The 23095-nt window shown below is 43.4% G+C and overlaps 1 protein-coding gene across 8 annotated transcripts in view; it reads right to left on the reverse strand.

The window, feature by feature from the left end:
• TRAF7 (TNF receptor associated factor 7) overlaps window positions 1-23095 on the reverse strand; it is a 45577-nt gene that overhangs the window by 5364 nt on the left and 17118 nt on the right. For 4 of the 8 annotated variants that reach the window (XM_053365451.1, XM_053365450.1, XM_053365453.1 and 1 more), the window contains 14 exons: window positions 16987-17104; window positions 16722-16779; window positions 15274-15365; window positions 15057-15152; window positions 10330-10446; window positions 9202-9294; window positions 8151-8184; window positions 6313-6496; window positions 5196-5330; window positions 4113-4330; window positions 3295-3368; window positions 2650-2698; window positions 1867-1994; window positions 289-371 (listed from right to left, as the gene is read on the reverse strand). In XM_053365451.1, coding sequence (XP_053221426.1) covers window positions 289-371; window positions 1867-1994; window positions 2650-2698; window positions 3295-3368; window positions 4113-4330; window positions 5196-5330; window positions 6313-6496; window positions 8151-8184; window positions 9202-9294; window positions 10330-10446; window positions 15057-15152; window positions 15274-15365; window positions 16722-16779; window positions 16987-17067 — 1442 coding nt within the window. In that variant the 5' untranslated portion in view covers window positions 17068-17104. Of the gene's footprint in view, window positions 1-288; window positions 372-1866; window positions 1995-2649; window positions 2699-3294; window positions 3369-4112; window positions 4331-5195; window positions 5331-6312; window positions 6497-8150; window positions 8185-9201; window positions 9295-10329; window positions 10447-11478; window positions 12011-15056; window positions 15153-15273; window positions 15366-16721; window positions 16780-16986; window positions 17105-23095 lie in introns of those variants that run through there. The other 4 variants (XM_053365454.1, XM_053365456.1, XM_053365458.1 and 1 more) reach the window with 4 other exon arrangements.

The following is a 23095-nucleotide window of genomic DNA, read 5'->3' on the forward strand; positions in this document are numbered from 1 at the left end:
ATGCTGCTCTATTGGCACAATTCATACAGAATTCAATCTTTCTTGGAGAATTTTAATCTACACAGCCCTGAATAAAGGGAGATGGATTTGCCTGAAGGAAATTTCCAGAGTTACCACTAGAAGCTCAGTTCACCCAACTGAATAACTGGAGCAGCAGCAAATACCATGTTACGAGAGCACTTGTAAAACCTCTTTGCAATCAGGAAAATACTGGGTTTGAGAACGACTCCTATTTGGATTCAGCACACAAGCAGCCGCACAAAAGAAAGAGTGGCCGCTCTGACTCACCCCTGGATGCAGAGAGCCAGGACTATCCCATCATGGCCTTCCAAGGTTTTTTGGCACTTGTATGTGGTACAGGTATCCCACACCTAACAGGAAACAGAAGGGGGGAGTCATGTGACTGGGCTCCGGAGCAACCAGGAACCAGGGCAGGAAGTCAGCCGAAATGCCACAGCTGGGAAGGCAGGAAGCAGGTTGCCTGTCATCTGAGCACCTGCTTTCCCGACTTTCAGGCCAAGATAAGCCAGTCCAGGAAAGTCAGTGAATAGGCAGGTTTTCCTAGGGAGCCAGAAACAGAGAAATGCAATCCCTAGCAGTTCTTTTTGTGACAGATATTTGGCAGAGAGCAGGGAGCCCAAGGGCAGGGCAGAAGAAATGGGTGGTTTTGTTGTCATGCCCTTCCTTGGTTCATACTCAGAAGGCTTTGCAAGTGCATGTCCACTGAGAAGTAATTCCAGAAGGAGAGGATTAGAGTACATAGCTGCTCTGAGAAGTGCCCAACCCTCCCTTCCAAGTCCTTGCTTGGATCTAAACGTGTATCCCATGGGTAGGCAAACCAAGGCCCAGGGGCCAGATCTGGTCCAATCGCCTTCTAAATCCGGCCCGTGGATGGTCTGGGAATCAGAGTGTTTTTACATAAGTAGAATGTGTCCTTTTATTTAAAATGCATCTCTGGGTTATTTGTGGGGCATAGGAATTTGTTCCTTTCTTCTTCTTTTTTCAAAATATACTGACCCCCCCCCCCCAAGGTCTGAGGGGCAGTGCACCAGCCCCCTGCTGAAAAAGTTTGCTGACCCCTGGTGTGGTGTACCCTGTTAAAATGACATGGCTCACTAGAGACCTGCAGTATCCTTTCCCCTCCTAAGAGCTAGGACTCCACACTTGGAAGCTTGTTTCAAATTCAGGCAAACTTTCCATTTTTCAAATATGAAGCGGAAACTGAGAAAATGGGGCTGATTAAAGTCATGTAGTATTCTATGAATATTAGTTCCTCACCCCAACCCCTCTTTTTCTCAGCTCTTTTAATGGAAACAAGTGTTTTATGTCTGCTTGGCACTGTGGAGGACTGGAGGAGGAGTAATAATTTTCAGAAGACATATTAATTTCCATCCGTTTACTATACAGAGGTACCTCGGTTTACAAACTTAATCCATTCCAGAAGACCATTCTTAAACTGAAACCGTTCTTAAACCGAGGCGCGCTTTCCCTAATGAGGCCTCCAGCCGCCGGTGCCCTTTCACCTTTTGGATTCTGTTCTTAGACCGAGGTAAAGTTTGCAAACCGGGACACTACTTCTGGTTTTGGAGAGTTTGTAAACCGAATAGTTCGTAAACAGGGCTGTTCTTAAACCGAGGTACCACTGTAATGTTAATGGTTACTTCAGTTTTCAGTCTTTTGCCTGCTCCTCATAAACAAGGGAGGTGCTCAGTTCCTTAATTTTACAGCTTGTTGCAAATGACCACCTGAGGAATAGCAACATGCAAACTTTTTTAAAAAAGAAAACCCTCACTGAGACTGCCTCAACCTTGCAGACTGGAGGTTCCTTGTGGCTTCAGTGCAGGCTCAGAAACAAGCAGCTCTTACCTTAATCGTCTTGTCTGAAGAACCGCTGAAGAGCAAGTCCCCTATGGAGTAGACGCACAGGCACCAGACAGGGCCCTGGTGACCAACAAAAGTGCCTTTGCACTTGAAGATCTGCTGGGGGTCGTATGCTGCAGGGGGAGAGGAAGAAGAAGGCAATACCAGCAGCATGAGAGCAGGACCCCCGCCAAGGATCAATGTCCTCTTAGGAAGCTCTGACTTACACACCTGAAGCTGCCACTGCTTTCTATAGGCAGAACCCCCTGAACTGCTTTTTGGGGAGGGTGCTGAGAAGCTATTCCTACATAAGAACAGGGCTGCAGGATCAGACCATGGTGGGTCTATCCCGCCCAGCAGCCCTCTTATAACAATGACTGTTGCACTATCGACATACAACTATTGCTTCAGTGGAAACCAAATATTGTGTTTCCTTTGGTGTTCTTTAAAGCTAGTGTATGGTTGCATATGGACAACCAGTGTTTGTTCAAACTGCTCCACCATGAGCCTGAGGTTTTGCTCCATTTCCAGGCCTCCCTGGAAAACTTTTGTAAAATTGGAAGCCTGGCATAATCTTACTCCAATCTAAGATGGTCCAATTAAACCTACTAATATGTCCTTACATTTGCAACCTACCCTTGCCCTCATTAAATGGGAGGCGGTTCTCAGGGCATCTGCACAGTTTGGAATCAAGCGAGCAAACCAACCAACCAACCAACGAAAAACCTCAAAATCCAGAAACAAAGAAATTCTGCCAGTGCTTGGGGAAAGAAAGAACAGGGTACTCACAGCCCAAGATTCCCATGTTCAGCCGGGCATTGATGTGGGACAGCTCATCCTAAAACAGCAAGTTAAGGCAGGTTAGGGCCAGAGCAGCCATAATCACATGAGAGCGGAAATGTCTGGGACGCCATCACTCTCAAGGGGTGAGGCCATCCAATGGTAAGATAGCAAGATGATACATTTGAGGTTGACAAACTTTAGCTGGCCTTACGGACCACCAAAAATTTGTCATTGCTAGGACTCCCATTCCCCCAAGGGGTACAGGGTTCTTCCAAACTTCATCCTATGTCTCAAACAGAGCAGGGGAGGGTTTTGTTGGAGTTGGGAAAGGAGCCGGAATATAAACCCGTGCAACTAACAATCAACCTGAAGGGAAGGGAAGAGCATCTTGTTTTGTCTCAGTGCACCAGAGGTGCTCAAAGCTCAGCTCGCCCAAGATGCAGACACAAGCTGCATCAGCTGGAGGGATGTCACTTTGCTCTGCCTTCAACAGCCACTCTGAGAGCCCCAGGGGCAGAGGCAAGCCCACAGAGCTCCCCACCTCCCTCTTCAGACCCAGGCAGGAGGCAGAACTGCATGGGGTTACTCTGCCTCTATGCCCAAGGGGCACTCTGAGCTTGGACACTCTGCATTACAAGCAGCAATGCTCACGTTCAACATGGAAGCGTCTCTCCGGAACTCCATCAGATCCTCACTCAGCTTGCTCTGATTCTCGTCCAGGACATCTAAAGAGTGACAAAATTGGGAGAAAAGAGCTTGTAATTTCTAAAAGCAAACTCAGGTGTAGGTGTGTGGGTGCGCGCACACACACATGTATTAAAATTTTGCTTGATATTTCCAACTGTACAGGCCACCCCAACCCCATAATCCCAGTCCTTTTAAGTCTTACTGGTCATAAATATTATACTGAACCAGGTGCCTATGGAAAGCCCTCAAGCAGGACCTGAGCGCAAGAGCACTCATCCCTCCTGCAGCTTCCAGCAACTAGCATTCAGAAGCATAATGCCTCTGGTCATGGAGCCAGATCACAGCCATTGTGGCTAGTAGCCACTGGTAGTCTTCTCCTCCATGAATTTACATAATCCTCTTTTAAAGCCACCACTGCCTCCAATAGGAGTGAGTTCCATAGTTTTAACTATGTGCTGTGTGAAGAACTTTTTTTTCTATCCTGAAGCATCCAACATTTGGGTTCATTGGATGCCAACAAATTATAGTGTTATGAGAAAGAAAAACTTTCCTCTATCCACTTTCTCCATGCCGTGCGTAATTTTACAAACTTCTGTCATGTCTTACTTGTCTTTTCTCTAAACTGAAAAGTCCCAAACACCTTTTTGAGGTGACAATCCTCTTAAAAAGAAAGTCCTAATATTCAGGGCTGCCTAGTGGCATTCTTGGTCATTTAAAGATTTGGCTCATGCCCTCCCAAAGCTTCTCTCAACTCCCTCCACCACATCAGAGGGGGAACCTACCAAACTTCAGCTCTAGGTTCTTCTCCAGCTGGTCGATCTTCTCCGAGAGCTTGCCCAGCATGGAGCGCAGAAAAGCAATCTCCTGGTCCTTCTGTGCCATGGCCACCTGCATCTCGTGGAAGCGATCGTCTGTCTGCTGGAGGAACTCCTTCAGGCCCTCAAACTTGCACATTTCCAAGTGGGTCTCGTATGTGTCTTGGTTTCCTATGAATGTACACCTAGAGCAGGGATGAAGGGACTTCTTTCAGCCTAAGGGCTACATTTCCCCTGCCTAAAGCAACCATTGGGAGGTGGCAGGTCGCATGCTGGTGGTGAGCAGAGCCAGAGGCAACAAGTGAGCAGAACAAAAGTGAATGGGCTACTTACTACCTTTATGTAGGCTCCATTCCAACCGTGCAAAAGTCAGAGGTTTCTGCACTGACTCACACACACCTCTCCATCCAGACAAGCAAGAGGCATTAACACAATTCAAAGACGCATTCCTGGCAGGCAAAGGCACTTGAGGAGGGTGTAGAGAGAGCATGGATGGGCACTGCCTGGGGGAGTACCATTTACCAACTAGAGAAAGGCCCCCAGGGTTGCATTCAGCCGCTAGGCCCGAGGTTCCTGACCTCTGACCTAAAGGAAAGGAGTAGTTATAGTGGCCTTCACCACCCTACTGGTCCTCTAGATGTTTTGGATTGCATCCCGGATGGGACCGATGAGAGTTGTCGGCAAAAACATCTGCAGGGCACCAGGCTGGGGAAGGATGGAGTTGAGCATTATGGGGGCTCAGCAATGCATTATGGGGAAGAGCTTGAGGATTGATCTTTGGCATTAGCATTGTTGTTGTCATTCATGAGTCATTTTACAAAGGAACAGCCTCAAAGCGGCTTATATAATTACATTTAGTAAGAATCAAAATTGAAACCACCACTTTTAAGACTTGGAAAGTGGTTGTTCAAATAGCATACTTAACAAAACAACCTTCCCACTTACCCAAAAGATCATCATCACAACAACAACAACAACAACAAGAAGAGAATAAAAGGTGTTCCAAGTAGGTCCCTGTTTAAATCTTCAGGATTCTGCCCCTCTGCTTACCCATATTTGGAATGGGGGCACTTGATGTGCTCACACTCCTTGAGGTGCGCTTCCAGGTTCATCTTGAGAAGTGGCGGGCAGCTGGGGTTGTTGGGGCAGCGAACAGGCCTGTAATCACAGCTGCTTTCATGGTCCCTGGATGAAGAAGATGGCACATTATTAGCAAACAAGCAGGAGGAAAACTATCATCTGTCCCTGAGCTACTCTCATCAGTGAAAGAGGGCTAGAATATGGGGCACGTTCCAGCCACTGCACTGGGGCAACTTCTTCATGTAGCCCTTTTTTAAGATAGGCTAGAACATGGCGGTGTGTGTGGATCTTGTCATTTGGAAAGATCAGGGAAGGTTCTGAAGTTTAGTAACTTTTCGTTTATCTGAAAGAGAGCATATGGGTAAACTAAGCCTAACCCCCCAAAAGCTGACTGTCTTAGGTGTCCCAGACAGTGTAGCAAAATAATGCTGGGGCTGATGGGAGTTGTAATAGGAAGCTGCCTTATACAGAGTCAAAACATTGGGTTCATCTAGCTCAGTATTGTCTACACTGACTGGCAGCAGCTCTCCAGGATTTCAGGCAGTAGGCTCTCCCAACCCTACCTGGAGATGCCGGGGATTGAACTTGGGACCTTCTGCTTGCAAGGCAGACTACCACTGAGCTATGGCCATTCCGAATCCAAAACATCTGGAAGGCACCAGGTTGACGAAGGTTGCTCTGTTCCTTACCAACTGAGATGCCTGCAAAACAGCACCCCCTAGCAGTGCAGCAAGGTAATGGGCCCTTTCAAGCTCTCCCATGACACTGTTCATCCTCTAGTTCGGCGGCAAAGGATGCAGCGTCCTGCAGATGTTTTGGACCACAACTCCCACCAGTTTCAACCACCATGGCTAATGGTCAGGGATGATGGGAGTTGTCATACAACTTCTCCAGGGCACCGCACTGGCTACCCCTGCTCTAGTATAACAGGCTATGAAGCAGCCTTCCACAGTAGAAGAACTGATGGTGTTCAGATGGTCATCCACCATAAAAATGAAGGCATAACCCCTACAGCCCCCCTTAACATTTGGGGAACAAGTTAGAAAGCAGAAGTTTTTCTTGGGAAAAAGTTTCCACATAGACTTACTTTCTGGCACTCAGTTTAATGGTGAAGGGGCACCCGTGAGGGTCCACCTCAAAGGCAGGAGGCTTGCCACTAGCAGCGGGCCGGCAGCCGTACTTGCAGTGAATGAAGAGCTCCCCAATTTGCTCAGCAACAGCAATGTTGTTGACCACCACAGTCAGTTTGGCGTTGTCCACCGGGCACTTCTCTGCAGGAGAAGACACAGACGCCCCAACCAAGTCATGTAAGGATTGGTCAGTTCAGACACCACACTGGGTGTCATCAACCTTTCTTGGGGGGCGGGACAGGATGGAGAACATGAAACCCTGTTGCACAAGCAAGCTGGCATTCACCAGATGTCACATTATTGGACAAGAAGTAGTTACGAAGATATGCTTAATTAATATAACTGACGCAGGTCAAGCATTAAGCAAAGCAAAGCCTGAGCCTGTGCAGTTGCATCTGTGCATATCTATCACATGACTCTGGTCTCTCCCTTTCCTCTTCTGTCAAAACTGGGGCTGTAAGCTCCTAGGGGTAGGGACCTGCTTTTCCCCTAGTCTGCAACAAGCGCCATGTTCACTGATGGCGCTAAACAAAACCATCTTAAAACAAGGGTGAGTGATTGCCATTTGCTCCTATTGAGGAAGGGTACAACACTGCACATGGGGAAATGGTTGCTAAGGAGGAGAAACTTGCCCAGCCCTGCAGCAGTAGGGCGCACGCACACCCACCATGAAGATGGGCATTTTGGTAATGGAGAACACGGTGACAATAATAATTATTATAACAATGGCAGCAGAGTTCATCTCCTTTCAGTGGATTAGTTACACATTTCAGTGTTGTTCAGAGCAGCTCTGATTACTTGCTGGATTTTGAGTTGTTCAGCGGGAGGGAGGCCGAGCTGTTTTGCACTGCGGATTTCTGCAGCTCATTTTTAAAAAACAAAATACAAATCACAAGCGGTCGCAGAGACCAGTGGTCTGTGTTCTTTAAGTAGATTCACAAACAGCCACTACAAAGCTCTCGGCTAGGCAAGAGAGAGGAGAGGTGATCAGAGATGCAGAACTGCAACCACACAGGCAGATTGCTTGTGCCTTGCAATTTTTCAGTATGCAGTCAAACCTCGGAATTTGAACGGCTCCATTGCTGAACGTTTCAGTTCCTGAATGCCAAAAAATCTGGAAGCAAGTGTTCCAGTTTTCGAATGTTCCTCAGAACTCAAACGTCCGACGTGGCTTCCGCTTGAGTGCAAGAAGCTCTTGCAACCAATCGGAAGCCACGCCTCGGAAGTCAAACATTTTGGAAGTCAAACAGTCTTCCGGAACGGATTATGTTCGAGTTCCGAGGTTTGACTGTATAAGAGCTGGTTGATTTTGCTTATTTACTGAAATCTTTATAACCAACACTTTCATTAAGGATATCAAGTAACAAACAAAATACAATAAAATCAACCCATAAATATTCATTAAAATATAATTAACAACATCAATAGAGCATCAGCAAATAATGGTTGGTTATGCATCTTTGACAGGGGTTTTCTTCTTCCATAAACCCTTTTTTTTTAAAAAAAGCATAAGACTAACTGGAGCCTAGTGGCCCAGCACCAGCTCTGGGGCTCTGATGAAATCAAGAAGCTACTTTTCAATGAGAGCTAACAGGACAATCTATCAGCAAAGCAGGACCAGACCATTTGAGTTTTAGGGGAGGCACAGAATTCTCAGAGGGGTGAAGAGAGCTGCAGACATACAAGCACAAGTTGCATTTCTCAGAAGAAAGCAAAAGAGGAAGAAACACACATCCGCCCCACCCCCTGAAAAGACAGCTGAGAATGTTGCAAAATAATGTCTTTGAGCACTTACCAGAGGTTAAGGCACATCTTCTGCAAAATGTGTGCTGTGAAGAAAGAGAGTGCATGACCATTAAGAATCACTTTTCCAGATCAGGCAAAATCTCCCTCTAGTCCTAGGAGCACAGGAAGTTGCCTTAAGATCTGAGTCAGACCTTTGGGTCTGCCTAGTCCAGAATTATCTATACGTACTGGCAATGGCTCTCCAGGATTGCAGGCAGGATTTTCAAAATATGGATATTCCACGAAGCTAGAAAGGCTGGTAATGGCTGAGTCATCTTCCTTGAGGTAATGAGGTTCTGCTGACAGACACTTGATCCCCAATCCCTCAATTGCCACCTTTCTTTCTTTTTCTTTTCTTTTTTTTAAAAAAAGCTATATACTTGCTATCTGCGTGTAACACAACACAGGGTTGTTGTTGTTTTAAAAAGGTTCATCCAAGAAACTTAGCCTTAATAGTGTCATTTAGTGGCCCAATCCTGTGGAACTTTCTGCCAATAGAGATCCAGAAGGCACCTTCTGTGCCAGCTGAAACCTTTTCTACTTCTGCAAAGGCTATGCAGGCAATTAAGAATATATCCTTCCACAACGGCTGATGCCAGTTTTTAACTTTTAAAATGGTTTTATATTATGGTTTTTTCTATTTTCATTGTGCAAACCACTTTTCAAAGTGTAAACCACTTTGATATTTTTTAATGCTGCAGCATTATACAAATATTTTTTTATAAACAAATAAATTGGAAAGAAAAAAGCTGGCGAGACTAAATATGCAAAAACTCAAAATAATTGTACAACATGAAATATGTGTAAAGCAACAAAGCTACAACATGCTAGTGTTTTAAAAATGATTTTCATCTCTCGTGAGACAATAACATTCCAGGCTGAAAAAGGTGACAATTTTCCTCTTCCTCTCCATCGCTATAAATCTGTTCTCTTAAGAGAAGTCATTATTTATCGGTTGGGGGTGGGGGGAGGAAGAAAAGGATTCCTAGCATTTGTAGCTTTTTTAAAAAATGTATTCTTCTTCTGTGCAGCTGAAAGTGCAGCCTGGTTCCTGTCCTTACCCCACAGGTCGTGATTACTGGATCTTTAAACACACTGCAACACAGCTGGCAGCAGAGCTTCACTGAGGGCTGCTCAGCAAACACCAGCGGCTCCTGAGCAGGGAGAACAACCAGAAAACAAAGGTAAACGAGGGAAGCTTTCACCCTTTTTGTTCAGATTCAGCAACCTTCCGTAGTACAAGTGGTGAGCTTGCAGAGTGCAAGAGCCAAGAACAATTAGCAAGCAGAAAACTAAGTCCAAGCTCAGGCTTTGCAAAGGGTTTAAATCAGTGCTTCCCAAACCTTTGCAGGCCACGAGCCCCTTGATTGCATAAACCCATCCACAGTGCCCCCTACTCTACCCTATTAAAAGCATTTTTCAGAACAGTGGTTTGCACAGCTCACTAAAGAAGACAGAAACACAATAAAAATCAAAACTGTAACAATGAATTGCACATTTATTCAAAATCCCATTAGAACTATTTAGCTTATATAATTCAACAAAATTAACTTGCTCCAGTAATACCAGCTTTCAAATACCAGCATTTATACCTCTAGCACCGCTCCCTGCAGCCCTTAGTGCCCCCTAGTTAATCCCATTAGCATTCCCACCCCCAAGGGGGTGGTATCACCCCCTTTGGGAACCACTAGTTTAAATCAACCTGAAAATAGGACTAAAAGTTTACATTTGCACATCTAAACAAACCTTTTGCTGCTTGTGACTACAGCCAACAAGAGATAAACGGGTTAAAATGCAATTAAGATATTACAAAGGTCCCAGATCTGGTTTGTGCATTTTTGTGTGTGAATAATTTTTACAGCATGGTCACAGTTCTGAACTCTATACAGGTCCAAAGTCTGGATCTTAGAAAAACTCTTCCTGCAGCAAGGCTGTGGTAGAGATTTGCATTTCGTAGGTTGAGCTGGAAGCAGGCTAACCAACCTTGCTTCAGTTACCAATCACCTGATAAATGTACACAGCATTGCTATTTATCTTCCTTGGCCACCAATTACTTGGGTCATGGCTGCCACATTACACGCCTTTCCTCTATTTGGCAGTTTATAAAAGCCCTTGGGCTCTTTCCTCTGCATCTTTTTATGGAAAGCTCTCACCACCACCACCGCCGCCAACAACCCCCAAATACCTACTGGCTCTTCCTCTTCCTCATGGAGAGAGAAAGTTGAGCGCAGGGACATGTTGGACTCTGAATGCAACGAGCGGATTGAGATGGCAGAGTCAGACCGGCGTGGAGTGCTGATTGGTGGCTGCAGAGAGAGAGAGAGAGAGAGAGAGAGAGAGAGAGAGAGAGGGGGGAAGGAGGACAGCAATTTAGAGTCACATGTGACAAAACACAGAGCAGGGCTCTGCCATGCTTAGCAGTTGGTCTGGGGTTTGGGCACTGTGGGAGATCCCAGAAAACTCTTGCTTACACACGTAAGCGAGGGCTGTGTGTTCTTTGAACTAAATTCATATCAACATTCTATGCCAATCAAAGCTGGATTCTGCAACCTTTCTAAGTTATAGAAATTAAGCAAGCCTGCATCTCTCTTGTTTTTGCATTCTATTCTGCATTTTTTACTATGCAGCAAATTTATTCTGCTTCCATCGTTCACAGGGAGGGTCAGCATCTTCTAGACACTGCAAATATTTTCTGCCTCCTCAGATTTCACCAGGTATTGCCGCAGGTTTTCAAGCAATCATAAAGGGCTCGGCAACTGCCTTTTTCTACTCCAAAACCGAGATTTGCAGGAAGCTGAATTTTTGTGGCTTTTCTGCAAAATCCACATATCTTGTGCTGAACTGAAACTGAGCTTCCATTTCAATGGGTGGTTCCTCTGATTCTGGTAGTAAAAGATGGTCTGCAGAATGCCAATTAATGCTCTAAGTGAACAGACGGAACCCTACAGCACCATTTTTGTAACAACTACAAGTTGTTCACATTTTAGGAGCAACAATAAAAACCCTGCAGCTTCTTAAAATTTAGTGATATCTGGGTGAATTTGGGCCTCAGCAATGAGGCAAAGGCAGGAGGAGACAGAACAGATTTTATTTAGTCTGCAGAGCTGTATCTTTTAATACCTCACCTGAAAATACATATACACACTCCTGCCTTCTGTAAATCATCTCATTTTCATTTTATGCAAGCTAAATGACTTGCAGAAAACCTGCTTCTTTCAAAAGAAATGTTAAACTGCAAACTCAAGCTAGACAAACCTCAGACAAGTGTGAAACAGCTCCTGGAATTTACAAGTGCCTACTTCTGTCTCAATATTTGATGTTTCTGCATATCGGCTCACCTTCCTGGCATGGAACTTCTGGGTGCTTGGCTGGGCTTCCTTCCAGAAGCGCCAGTTCCCGGCTAGGATCCTTTACCCAAAGGGTAACATGCTTCTCTCATGGGTGCTGCTGTTCCTAAGAGCACTTGTTGTTAGGCTGCCTCTTTCACTTCTGCCAAATTTCTTTGCGTAGATGGTTGGAGACTTCCTCCTATTCAATTCAGTCCGGGTTCTGCTTTGTGGCTTTCCTGTTTGGCGGGAGAGCCAGCTGGGCAGAAAGCCCACCAATCGCCAGCCTCGTCCTGGCTGCAAGCTTTCTGGGACTGGCTCAGGAAGGGATGTTCTGCCAGTGGAACCACACGCCCCTCAGATTTCTAACACAGCATTCCTCAAAGCAGCACCAGAGAGGATCTCTTGAGTAGGGGGGCTGGGTGGGTTGCTTTGGGGGTTTCAGAAGACAGTGTCATTTGAACTGATTTGGCAGTTAAATGGCAATGGTTAAAAGCCAAGGAGCCAAGTGTGACTACAGAAAATCCAAATAGAATAAACACAGGAAGCTGCTTTATAGCGAGTTGAATCAACTGGTCCATCTAGTCAGTGTTGCCTACACTGATTGGCAGTCTTTCCCAGCCCTATCTAGAGATGCCGTCGGGGATTGATCCTACCACCTTCTGCATGCAAAGCAGGTGTTCCACCACTGAGCCATGGGTCTTCCCCAGAAATCAAACCATTGTGGTCTTGCTGACCTAGTGTTGCTTACACAGACTGGCAGCAGTTCGCTAGAGTTTCAGGCGGGGGGGAAATTCCCAGCCCTACCTAGAAATGATGGAAATTGAACCTGAGACCTTCTGCATGCAAGCAGACATTCTGTCACCAAGTTAGAAATCTTCCCCAATACTTCTCAGACTAGGCAACCAGCAGGTTGTATTATACAAGCCTCAAAAGGAAATCCAGACCATGAGTAAGACGGATATCACAAGTCAGGGCACAGCTCTTATGACTGTTTCATCAACAAATACTTATTACTTAGCAGTAATGCTCTGGTAACCTTCAGGTTATTCTACTGAAGATTGGGAATATGCAGTTCAGAAAAATGCCTGAACTCTGCTAACTGGAACCAGTCATTACTCTTTTTTAAAAAATGTTTATGCTTTTCAGGTTTATACATTTCACTAATTTTACAATCATTTTAACATTTCAAAACCTGACTTCTTTCTCCCTCTTTCTGCAGTTCCTTAAATTTATTTTTTAATATCTTCTGCATATCCAAATTAACTTAATTTGCTCACTTATTCATCTACTTTAAATATATACTCTTATAAAGCTGCAGGTTATTACAATAATACAATTTTTTCCATTACTCTATTTTTATTTACAGGCATACGTATAAGTCACCATCACATAAAAAAGCAACAACCATAAAATACAGAACACTTGACCAACACTGAATTGATTTAGATTCTCCCAAAGCGCCTGGTGAAACAAATATTTTTCAGGAGGCCTTTGGAAGAAATGCTGCCCACGCTTTGGAAACTGCTCTGGGCTCCTGTTCCATTGTTAGGCCCAATTCAAAGTGATAGCCTTGATCTTTAAATCCCTCCATGGCTTGAGACCAGGGTACCAAAAGACTCGCCTGTCTCCGGCTATGTGCCTGCCTGTACTTAGGAGACCATCTCCAGAGGCCAGTCTCTGGGTTCACCTGCTGTCTGAAGCCTTTCCCAGCCTGGCACCCCCAGATGTTTTGGGTACTGCTTCCATCATTCCTGACCACTGGTCATGCTGGCTGGGGCTGATGGGAGTTAAAATCTAAAACATCTGGAGGGCGGCTGGCCAGGAGAGGCTGATCTGAAGTATGGTGGGTGGCTCCAAGAGAAAGGGCCTTTTCAGGGGTGATGCCTCGGCTTTCTAACGCTCTCCCCAGACACCCTCTCCAGTTTCTTTACATCACGCAGCCAAGACTTTGTCATTTTCCTGGGCATTTAGCTTTTGTTGATCCATCTATTACTTTTATGCTGCTTTAAGAAAATTGCTATTAGTTTATTTTTATTAGTTGTTATTATATATGTTAATATTTGACCATAAAACCACCCTGATTGATGGGTGTGGAATACACTGTAATTTACACAAAATGAAACAGATTTATACACCGAAATTCATACTACCAGGTAGCATAAAAGGGCTACCTCTTCCCGTACTAACCCTGCCCAAACCTCAAGATCTTTCCATGAGAGTCTTCTCAGAGGTCAAGTGGGTGGCCACAAAGGGGTGGGCTTTCTCATACAGGGCACCCTGATTATGGAACTCACTTACTCATGGGGACCCACCTAAGATACACCATGTTAACTTTTAGGCTGTTGGGGAAGATGTTTTCAATGGTTTGTACTTTTAACATCAGAAAGAAGCTGTCTTTTAAGCTCTGCTTCTCTCTCTATGGGTTTAATGGCTATTTAAGTGTGTTACTTGTTTATTGATTTTAATTCAGCCAGTGCATAGTATACTGTTGTGTTTGGTGTGTGTTTTTAAGTGCAGCATAAATAGCCTTGGGACAAATATTATGAAGGGTGGAATATAAATGCCTTAAAATAAGTATAGCAAGCCAGTAGCCATCACAATAGTTATTGCAGATGGAAACTGAGACAGTCACAGCACTTGGCTGATGATTACCAAGCGATCTTGCTGGGCTGATGAAAGATTTGAAGCAGGGATGCTCGGCCCACAGTGCCTCTATGATACAGTGGTTCAATATGTAGAGCACTGATGGGAATTATTGTTTAATGTAAAGGCTTTCAAACCCCATGCTTCTTCAACAGAAACCAGAGTGACATACATTGCCCAAAATCAGATTAGGTCATGATAAAATCCTGTCTACATCAAAATAAAAATGGAAACAGCTACTCAAATCTGCAAAGCAAATATCCATATAAATGAGAGGTTGGGGTAGAAGCAGCAGGAAAGGGCACAACAGAAGAAGAAAAGTCAGCTGTCAGCACAAAGGTAAGAAGCAACACCTTAAACTTGGCCCAAAAATGAAGAGATAACCAGTGCTGATAGAATACTAAGGTTAAGTATTCAAACCACCACACCCCAGACAACAGCAGCTTTTCACACCAATTGACATTTCCAGACAAAGGGCAGCTTCATGTTTCAGCAATCCAATCTGGAGGGATGCTAGGCCTACAGCTTGATTTTTTGGGGAGTGGGGGGCGGGGCTTGTGCTTTCTACTGTTACTGCAGCATTGTGACCAGGCAAGCCTAAGTGTGCACTCTCTGTGTGTACACACATGAGAATACTTAACATATTGCTCTGTACTACACAACTGATGTCTGGCTGAAGCCAAATACTCTCATTTATTCTTCCAGCAGCCCTGTGAAGTAGGCTAGGCTGAGACCATAGTCCGAAGCCTGTCAGCAGACATGTATTTGTTGGAAAACTGCAGGTAAGAAACCATAACAGCACAGGCAAGGTCTGCACCCTGACAGCTGCAAATACATTCCCTACCATGGAAGCCTCCTGCTCAAGGTCCATGGAAGCAGACAGACATGATCACAGTTAGGAAGTCTGTGGGTGGCACAATCCAATGTCGGGCTTATGTACCTACATTCCATTTCACACAGCATAGGATTGATGTGCAGAGGAGCACCTTCTTAGTGGTGTTGAAGTGAAGGGAACAAAAGCAGGCAACCAGAAACTGGGACTTGAAAACATAAGTATGCGAACTGCAGAGTCCATGATAGCAGCTTGGCAAAGCCACCTCCCACAGCACTAACCCCATTCCTCTCCCAGCTGCAAGTGACCCTTCATGCCAAAGAACGTACCATGCCATCGTCCTCATCGCGAGGGGAATAGGTGAGCGTGCTGGAAGAGGAGGGTGTCCGGCGATGCTGTTTGAACGTACTACTCCCGTCCGCTAAAAGAAGAACCAGGACAGGCATCTGAGAAATTCTGCAACTTCTATACACCAGATCAGATGTCTCTAGAAGAGCCTTCGCCAACCTGCTGCCTTCCACCCCAGCTGGATTGCCAAAGGCTGCTCTATAATCTATCCATAGATCAATTTCCCAATGAAGCAGCTCTGGGGGGGGGGGGGGACAGCACTCCCCCAACCACACACATAAAAGAAAAAGAGAACAAAAAGGAACAAGAGCTTCCAATTCCCCTCCATAGGCTTTTAACCCCGCAAACTCAAAAAACAGTTGAAGATGAATGCTCCTACTCTTAGCGGCTGTTGGCATTACAGCCACACATGGTATGTGTATTTATTAAGCACTCCCAACTGGTGCTCTCAATTGGCTCTGCCTATGAAAGGTTTCTTTAGCTTGCTACAGCGGCGTAGCTAGCTGCTTGGGCGCCCGGGGCAGCACAAATGCTCTGCACCCGGGGGCGGGGCAAGCCAGGGCAGAGCATGCTGCACGGAACCTCCATGGAGTCTGCAAGCCCCATGTTGCTGTTTCGGGGAGAATGGAGCCTGCAGGTGCCCGAGTTACTGCGTCACTCCCCAGGAGAGATGTGTGGCTCGGGCACACTGCAGGCCAGGCCCCACGGTCACCCCCCTCAGTTATGACACCAGGGGCAGTCCACACCCACTGCACCCCCCTTCCTACACCACCGAGCACACACTGCTGTGGTGTTTGCCTACTGCAATTCATTGGCGATAAATAAATCTGGCTGCTTCCATCGACAAAGTACGACAGACTATTGCAGTGTGTTCTACATAGTATTACCATTGAAAACAGCATGGAAACCACAGCTACTGAAGAATGCAGAGGCTAGACTGCTGTCAGGAACACTGTACAGTGGATCATATAACACCAGCCCTAAAAGAACTGCACTGGTCTGATTTCAAGGTGTCAGTGCTAATGTTTAATGTTTAATGTTTAATGTTTAAAGCCCTAAATGGCTCTTGGTGTTGGTTGTTGGGAGAGGGTGCCTCTCCCAGTATATTCTCCCATCAGGAGGGGAGGACCTCTCCTCCATAACTCACCTGTCGGGTTGAACATTATGTGGACATGTGAGAGAGGACCTTGTCCACTGTGATCCAGTGAAACACTTTCAAACACATGGCTCCCCTACAAAGAATCCTGGGAACTGTAGTTCACCCCTCCCAGAACTACAATTCCCAGCACCTTTGGGGAAAGTCATGTTTATAAATACATGTTGTGGATGTGACATAAGATGCTGCGGGGTTTTATTGTTCAATGCACAGAAGCAAAATTATAACCCTTCAATGCAGTGTGATAATAACTAGAGATTGCTCAACACTGACCTTTGGTGATGGTAGTCACTGCAGAAAAAGCAGGCCCAAAAGTTGTCTCCATTCTGGTCTGGAAAAAGAGAGGAAACACATCATCACATAATCTGTCCTCTGTAGACTGAAAGCACCAGTTAAACAGCGTTAGTAAAAGGAGGGGTGACTGGATACGACCACAGACTGTCAAGAGAAGCATAGCCCATTTTTCTGAGAAATTCAGAGAGTAACAAAAGCCAGGCCTCTAAAGGCCCACCCCCAAAATAATCTTGCATTCTCTTACCCCGTTAGTGTTTTCTGAAGCAGCACAGTTTGTTGTACCACTGGGGAAACGATTGTAGCGGGTGTTCTTACTGGCGCTCATAATCTAACCCCACATTTGAATGTTCTAAACGCTGCCTCTGGTAACATAAAAATAAAGAACATTGTTAAAGGACAATATACTTTATTTATAATCTATCTCAGACATGCAAAAGGTGCTGCACCAAGCCTGTGCACAGCTGGCTTAAGAATATTTTTTTAAAATAACATAATGTTTTAAAAAATAGCACGATTATTGCTATTATTATTCATAATTATCTGCCCTTCACTCTAAGGTCCCAGGGTGGGTTGCAACATTTAAATACAATATTAAAGCAGTTTAAAACAACTGACAAGCACAGAAATAAGGTGGGTCCTAAAAATATACATCTCAGGTGTCCAAGGCCAGGATAAAGAGGTGTGTCTTCAATATTCACCAGAAGCTGTATAATGAAGGTGCAAGGCACACCTCTGTGGACAGGGAGTGCAACAGCTTAGGGTCTGCCACAGAGAATGCCCTCACCTGGCCCTGCTGGCTTGGGCTGATGGGCACTGTACTCCAAAATGTTTGGAGGGTACCAGGTCGGGAAACAGCTGGATAGCTCAGTCAGTAAAACATGAGAATTGTTATCTCAAGGTCGTGGGATCGAGCCCCATGTTTGTTTGTTTTTAAATATTTTTTATTAAGGATTTTCTTGTTTTACAGAAGTGTAGTGCCTCGTATTTTTTCTTCTTCTTCCATGTAACATTTTTACAAATCCGTTTCATTTGTTGAGGCATTAGGGGGAGAAGAAAAAAGAAAGAAAAAAGAAAGGGGGGTAGAGAGAGGGAAGATGGATGGGGGTGGGGTCGGGTGACGGTGTTTCTATTATGTTTAATGTATGTAGAGTTTGGTGTCAGCGTTGCTTGTGTTGTTCACTTGTTGTTGTTTTTTTATAATATTTTTTATTAAACAATTTTTATATTAACACAAACAAAACATACATAAACAAGCAACAAACAATAACAGAACAAAAAACAAGTACCATTTCATGTCCTAATTTCTTAAACCTTACTTCCTCGACTTCCTCTTGCTTCCCGTTTCTGTATTCCAAGTTCTTACAATTATTCAGCGAATCTTCCCTTATTTTACTATAAATTTATGTTAATCATCCTTATTCTCTTTGTCTTAACCATTACTAATAGTAACCATTTATTTTAAGCCCAACATCATTCTAACTGTCATTAATTTTATAGTATTTCTTTAAGTAATCCTTAAACTTCTTCCATTCCTCTTCCGCCGCTTCTCTTCCCTGGTCTCGAATTCTGCTCGTCATTTCTGCCAAACCCATGTAGTCCATCACCTTCATCTGCCATTCTTCCAGTGTGGGTAGATCCTGTGTCTTCCAGTACTTTGCAATAAGTATTCTAGCTGCTGTTGTAGCATACATAAAAAAAATTGTATCTGTCTTTAACACCCCCTGGCCGACAATACCCAAGAGAAAGGCCTCTGGTTTCTTGGGAAAAGTATATTTAAATACCTTTTTCAGTTCATTATAAATCATTTCCCAGAATGCCTTAATCTTCGGGCACGTCCACCAGAGGTGAAAGAATGTACCTTCCTTTTCTTTACATTTCCAACATTTATTATCAGGCAAGTGGTAGATCTTTGCAAGCTTGACTGGGGTTATGTACCACCTATAAATCATTTTCATTATATTTTCTCTTAAGGCGTTACACGCCGTAAACTTCAACCCGGTGGTCCACAACTTTTCCCAATCAGCAAACATGATGTTATGACCAATGTCCTGAGCCCATTTAATCATACTTGATTTTACCATTTCATCTTGTGTATTCCATTTCAGCAGCAGATCATACATTTTTGACAAATTCTTAGTACTGGATTCTAACAGTTCAGTCTCTAATTTTGATTTTTCCACCTGGAAGCCTATTTTACTGTCTAATTTAAACACTTCATTTATTTGATGATAATGTAACCAATCTCTCACCTTCCCTTTTAGTTTTTCAAAACTCTGCAATCTCAATTTGTCCCCTTCCTTTTCCAAGATTTCCCAATATCTTGGCCATTTCGACTCCATATTTAGCTTTTTAACTGCCTTAGCTTCCATTGGTGATAGCCATCTTGGAGTCTTATTTTCCAGCAAGTCCTTATATCTAACCCAGACATTTAATAGTGCTTTCCTGACAATATGATTTTTGAAACTTTTATGCGCTTTAACCTTGTCATACCACAAATATGCATGCCACCCAAAAATATTGTTAAATCCTTCCAGATCCAAAATGTCTGTGTTTTCAAGAAGCAGCCATTCTTTTAGCCAGCAGAAAGCTGCCGCTTCATAGTACAATTTAAAGTCTGGCAGGGCAAACCCCCCTCTTTCCTTTGAATCCGTTAATATCTTGAATTTTATTCTGGGCTTCTTGCCCTGCCAGACAAATTTAGATATATCTTTCTGCCACTTCTTGAAACAATCCATTTTGTCCATAATTTGTAATGCTTGAAACAGAAACAACATTCTTGGCAATACATTCATTTTTATAACTGCAATTCGACCTAACAAGGAAAGCTTCAGATTTGACCAAATCTCCAGATCTTTTTTCACTTCTGTCCAAGTTTTTTCATAATTATCTTTGAATAGGTTCACATTCTTAGCTGTCATGTTCACACCCAGATATTTCACTTTTTTAACCACAGTCAACCCCGTCTCATTCTGAAACCTTTCTTTTTCAATCTGTGTTAAATTTTTCTCCAATACCTTAGTCTTTAACTTATTCAATTTAAATCCTGCCAATTGACCAAACTCTTGAATTATTTCCAAAACTCTTTTCGTGCTAGCTTCTGGCTCTTGCAATGTAAGTACTAGGTCATCTGCAAATGCTCTCAGTTTGTATTGTTTAGCTCCGACCTGAATCCCTTTAACCAACTGGTCCCTCCTGATCATATTAAGCAAAACCTCCAGGACCGATATAAAAAGTAATGGGGAGATAGGGCACCCCTGTCGTGTCCCTTTTTCAATCTTAAACTCTTCTGTTACCACATTATTTACAATTAATTTTGCTTTCTGTTCAGAATATATTGCACCTATACCATTTTCAAACCCTTGGCCTACCCCCATCCCCCGGAGGTGCTTCAACATGAAGCTCCAAGAAATATTGTCAAAGGCTTTCTCGGCGTCCACAAATATCAAAACAGCCTTAGTGTTTATGTTCACTTCCAACTTCTCCAAAATGTCAATTATATTCCTTACATTGTCCGACAAATGCCTTTTCGGGAGAAAGCCCGCCTGGTCTCCATGAATCTCCTCCATCAAAACTCTTTTCAGTCTCTTTGCTAAAACATCAGCAAAGATTTTGTAATCCACATTTAGTAAGGAGATGGGTCGGTAGTTCTTAAGTTGGGTCTTTTCAGTCTCTGTCTTTGGTATAAGTGTAATGTAGGCCTCTCTCCACGTATCGGGTGCCCTTCTCCCCTCCATGATCTCGTTGCAGACTTCCTTCAAAGGTTGTATAAGCCCTTCCTTCAAAACTTTATAGTATTTGGAAGTCAATCCATCCGGTCCAGGTGATTTGCCCAACGTCATGTTTTGAATGGCATCTTCTATTTCCTGTGCTGATATCTCCTGGTTCAAAATTGTCTTACTTTCCTGGGAAATCTTTTTCAGCCCATTTTTCTCGAGGAATTGTTGTATGTCTTTATCTTTCTGCGGCCCTTGTGTATACAATTGTCTAAAGTAGCTCTGGAAACAGTTCCTAATTTCCACTGGGTTGCATATGTTCTTTCCATCCACTTCTAAATTTGTTACCGTGTTGAGTTTTTGTCTCTTCTTTATTTGCCAAGCCAGTAACTTGCCACATTTATCTGCAGATTCAAAGGTCTTTTGCCTCATTTGTTTAATTTTCCATTCTATTTCTTGATTCATCAGTTCCATATATTGTGTTTGATACAATTTAATTTCTCTTAAAATCTCTTGTGATTTTGGCTTCAGTCTTAGTTTCCTTTCCCCTTCTTTTATCTTTTCCAAGATTTTCTCTTTCCTCTCATTTTGCTTTCTTTTCTTTAATGAATTTTGTTGTATCAAAAACCCTCTCATCACGGCTTTACTTGCGTCCCATACTATTCTTTTTTCTACTTTAGTCCTTAAGTTGATTTCAAAATAATCTTTCAAAGTTTTTTGGGCCTTCTTGCAGATCTCCTCGTCTCTAAATAAGGTGTCATTCATTCTCCATCTGAAGGAACCAGTTGTTGTTTGCTTCATCACCATCTTAACTGCGTTATGGTCGGAGAAGGTTTTTGGGCAGATTTCCACTTTCTTTATGTTCGACGCCATACTGCTAGTCACCCAAATTTGGTCAATCCGTGTCCATGTCATTTTGGCTTCAGAAAAGAAGGTTCCCTCTCTTTCTAATGGGTGTTTTGTTCTCCAAATGTCAATCAAGTCCATATTGTCAGTCATTTCAAAAAAAGTTTTTGGTAGTCTTCAGTCTTTTGTGACTACCTGTCTTTGTGCTTTGTCCATATTTGTTGAAACTACTCCATTCATGTCTCCCATCATAATCAGTTTATAATCCATATAGTCCATTAAAGTCTCATGCAACTTCTTAAAAAATTCTGCTTTCCCTTCATTTGGTGCATATGTCCCCACTATCAAAAATTTTTCTCCTTGAGATTGAATTTCAATTGCCAGATATCTTCCTTGATCATCTTTAAAAATTTGTTTCGGCTGCAAATTTTCCTTTACGTAGATCACCACTCCTCTTTTTTTTACTTTGTCTGAAGATATAAATTCTTGTCCCAATCTCTTATTTATTAACAGTTTTCTATGTGCTCTTGTCACGTGGGTCTCTTGTAAACAAATCAAGTCCAATTGGTCTTTCTTTAAAGCATGAAATATATTTTTCCTTTTTCGGGGATTGTTTAGACCATTACAATTCCAAGTTAGAAGTTGCAAAGCCATGATGGGATTATTTAGTTCCTCCTACAGCTCCCAATTGTTGTTCGTCCTTTGTCGGTGGTTCTGTGTCCGTATCTAGTCTTGAAGGATGTCCTTCTCCTGGATAGGTCTCTTTCTGTAGGTCTTCTTCGTGTTCTCCCAGGAACTTGTCTTTATCACTCACTGTTTTTATTCTTCTTTTCTTCCCCTTGTATTTAAAAGACAGGCCTTGGGGAAACTCCCACCTGAATAGTATGTAGTTCCTCTTCAGTAGTGTCACCAGATCCTTGTAAGGACCTCTTGCATCCAAGATACTTTTAGGGATATCTTTAAAGATCTCAATATGGAAATCCTCAATTCGAAGGGTTGTTTGGTAGTGCAGGTTCAATATTTTATCTCTCTCTTCTTTGGATCTTAGAGTTATCAAGCAATCTCTGGGTCTATTCTTCCTCTGCCTTATTCCCAACCTGAATGCACTCTCTATTTTGAACTCTTCTTCTTTCAAATCTTGCTTCCAGAAGTCAGAAAACTCTTTTGTCAAATAGTCCACCAAGTTGTCTCCTTCCTTTTCCGGCACAAGTCTAATCCTTAGGTTTTTCTCCTTGCGTTGCATATCCTGCATAGAAAGTGTCAGTTCATACTCATCCAGTTTCCTGTACACCGGTGGAAGTTTCCCTTCAACAGCAGTAGCAATTTCCTTAGCTTCTTCAGCTATCTTTCGCGTTGTAGATGAATCTTCCAGTAGTTTCCCAATTGCTTCTGCGTTAGAGTTCACTTTGTTCCCAAGGTCAGTTATACTTTTAGTATTTAAATCAATTTTCCCAGAAATTTCTTCAATTTTCTTATTTGTTTCAGCACCTTGCTTCTTTAATTCCTCTAAAGAATCACTTATTTTTCCCAAGGCCTTTGTAAACGCTTCTTCCGAAGACATTGTTTTCACTCTTGCCTTTGTGACAGCTGCAGTTCCCGAGGCTCCTGATACAGAGGCCCTTCTTTGCATAGAAGAGTCCACTTTGTATTGTCTACCAGATCTCAAAGTTGTTTCTTGTGAATCTTCTTTCTGTTTACCATCTGCCATAACAAAGTCTTTCGTTCAAGGTCATTCCCACACTCTTAAGCTGTCAATAGAGAAAAGTTCTCAGGTTTTAAATTCCATTTGATTGC

The sequence above is a fragment of the Podarcis raffonei genome, chromosome 14, assembly GCF_027172205.1.
Source record: "Podarcis raffonei isolate rPodRaf1 chromosome 14, rPodRaf1.pri, whole genome shotgun sequence".
In the NCBI taxonomy this organism is placed as follows: Eukaryota; Metazoa; Chordata; class Lepidosauria; order Squamata; family Lacertidae; genus Podarcis; species Podarcis raffonei.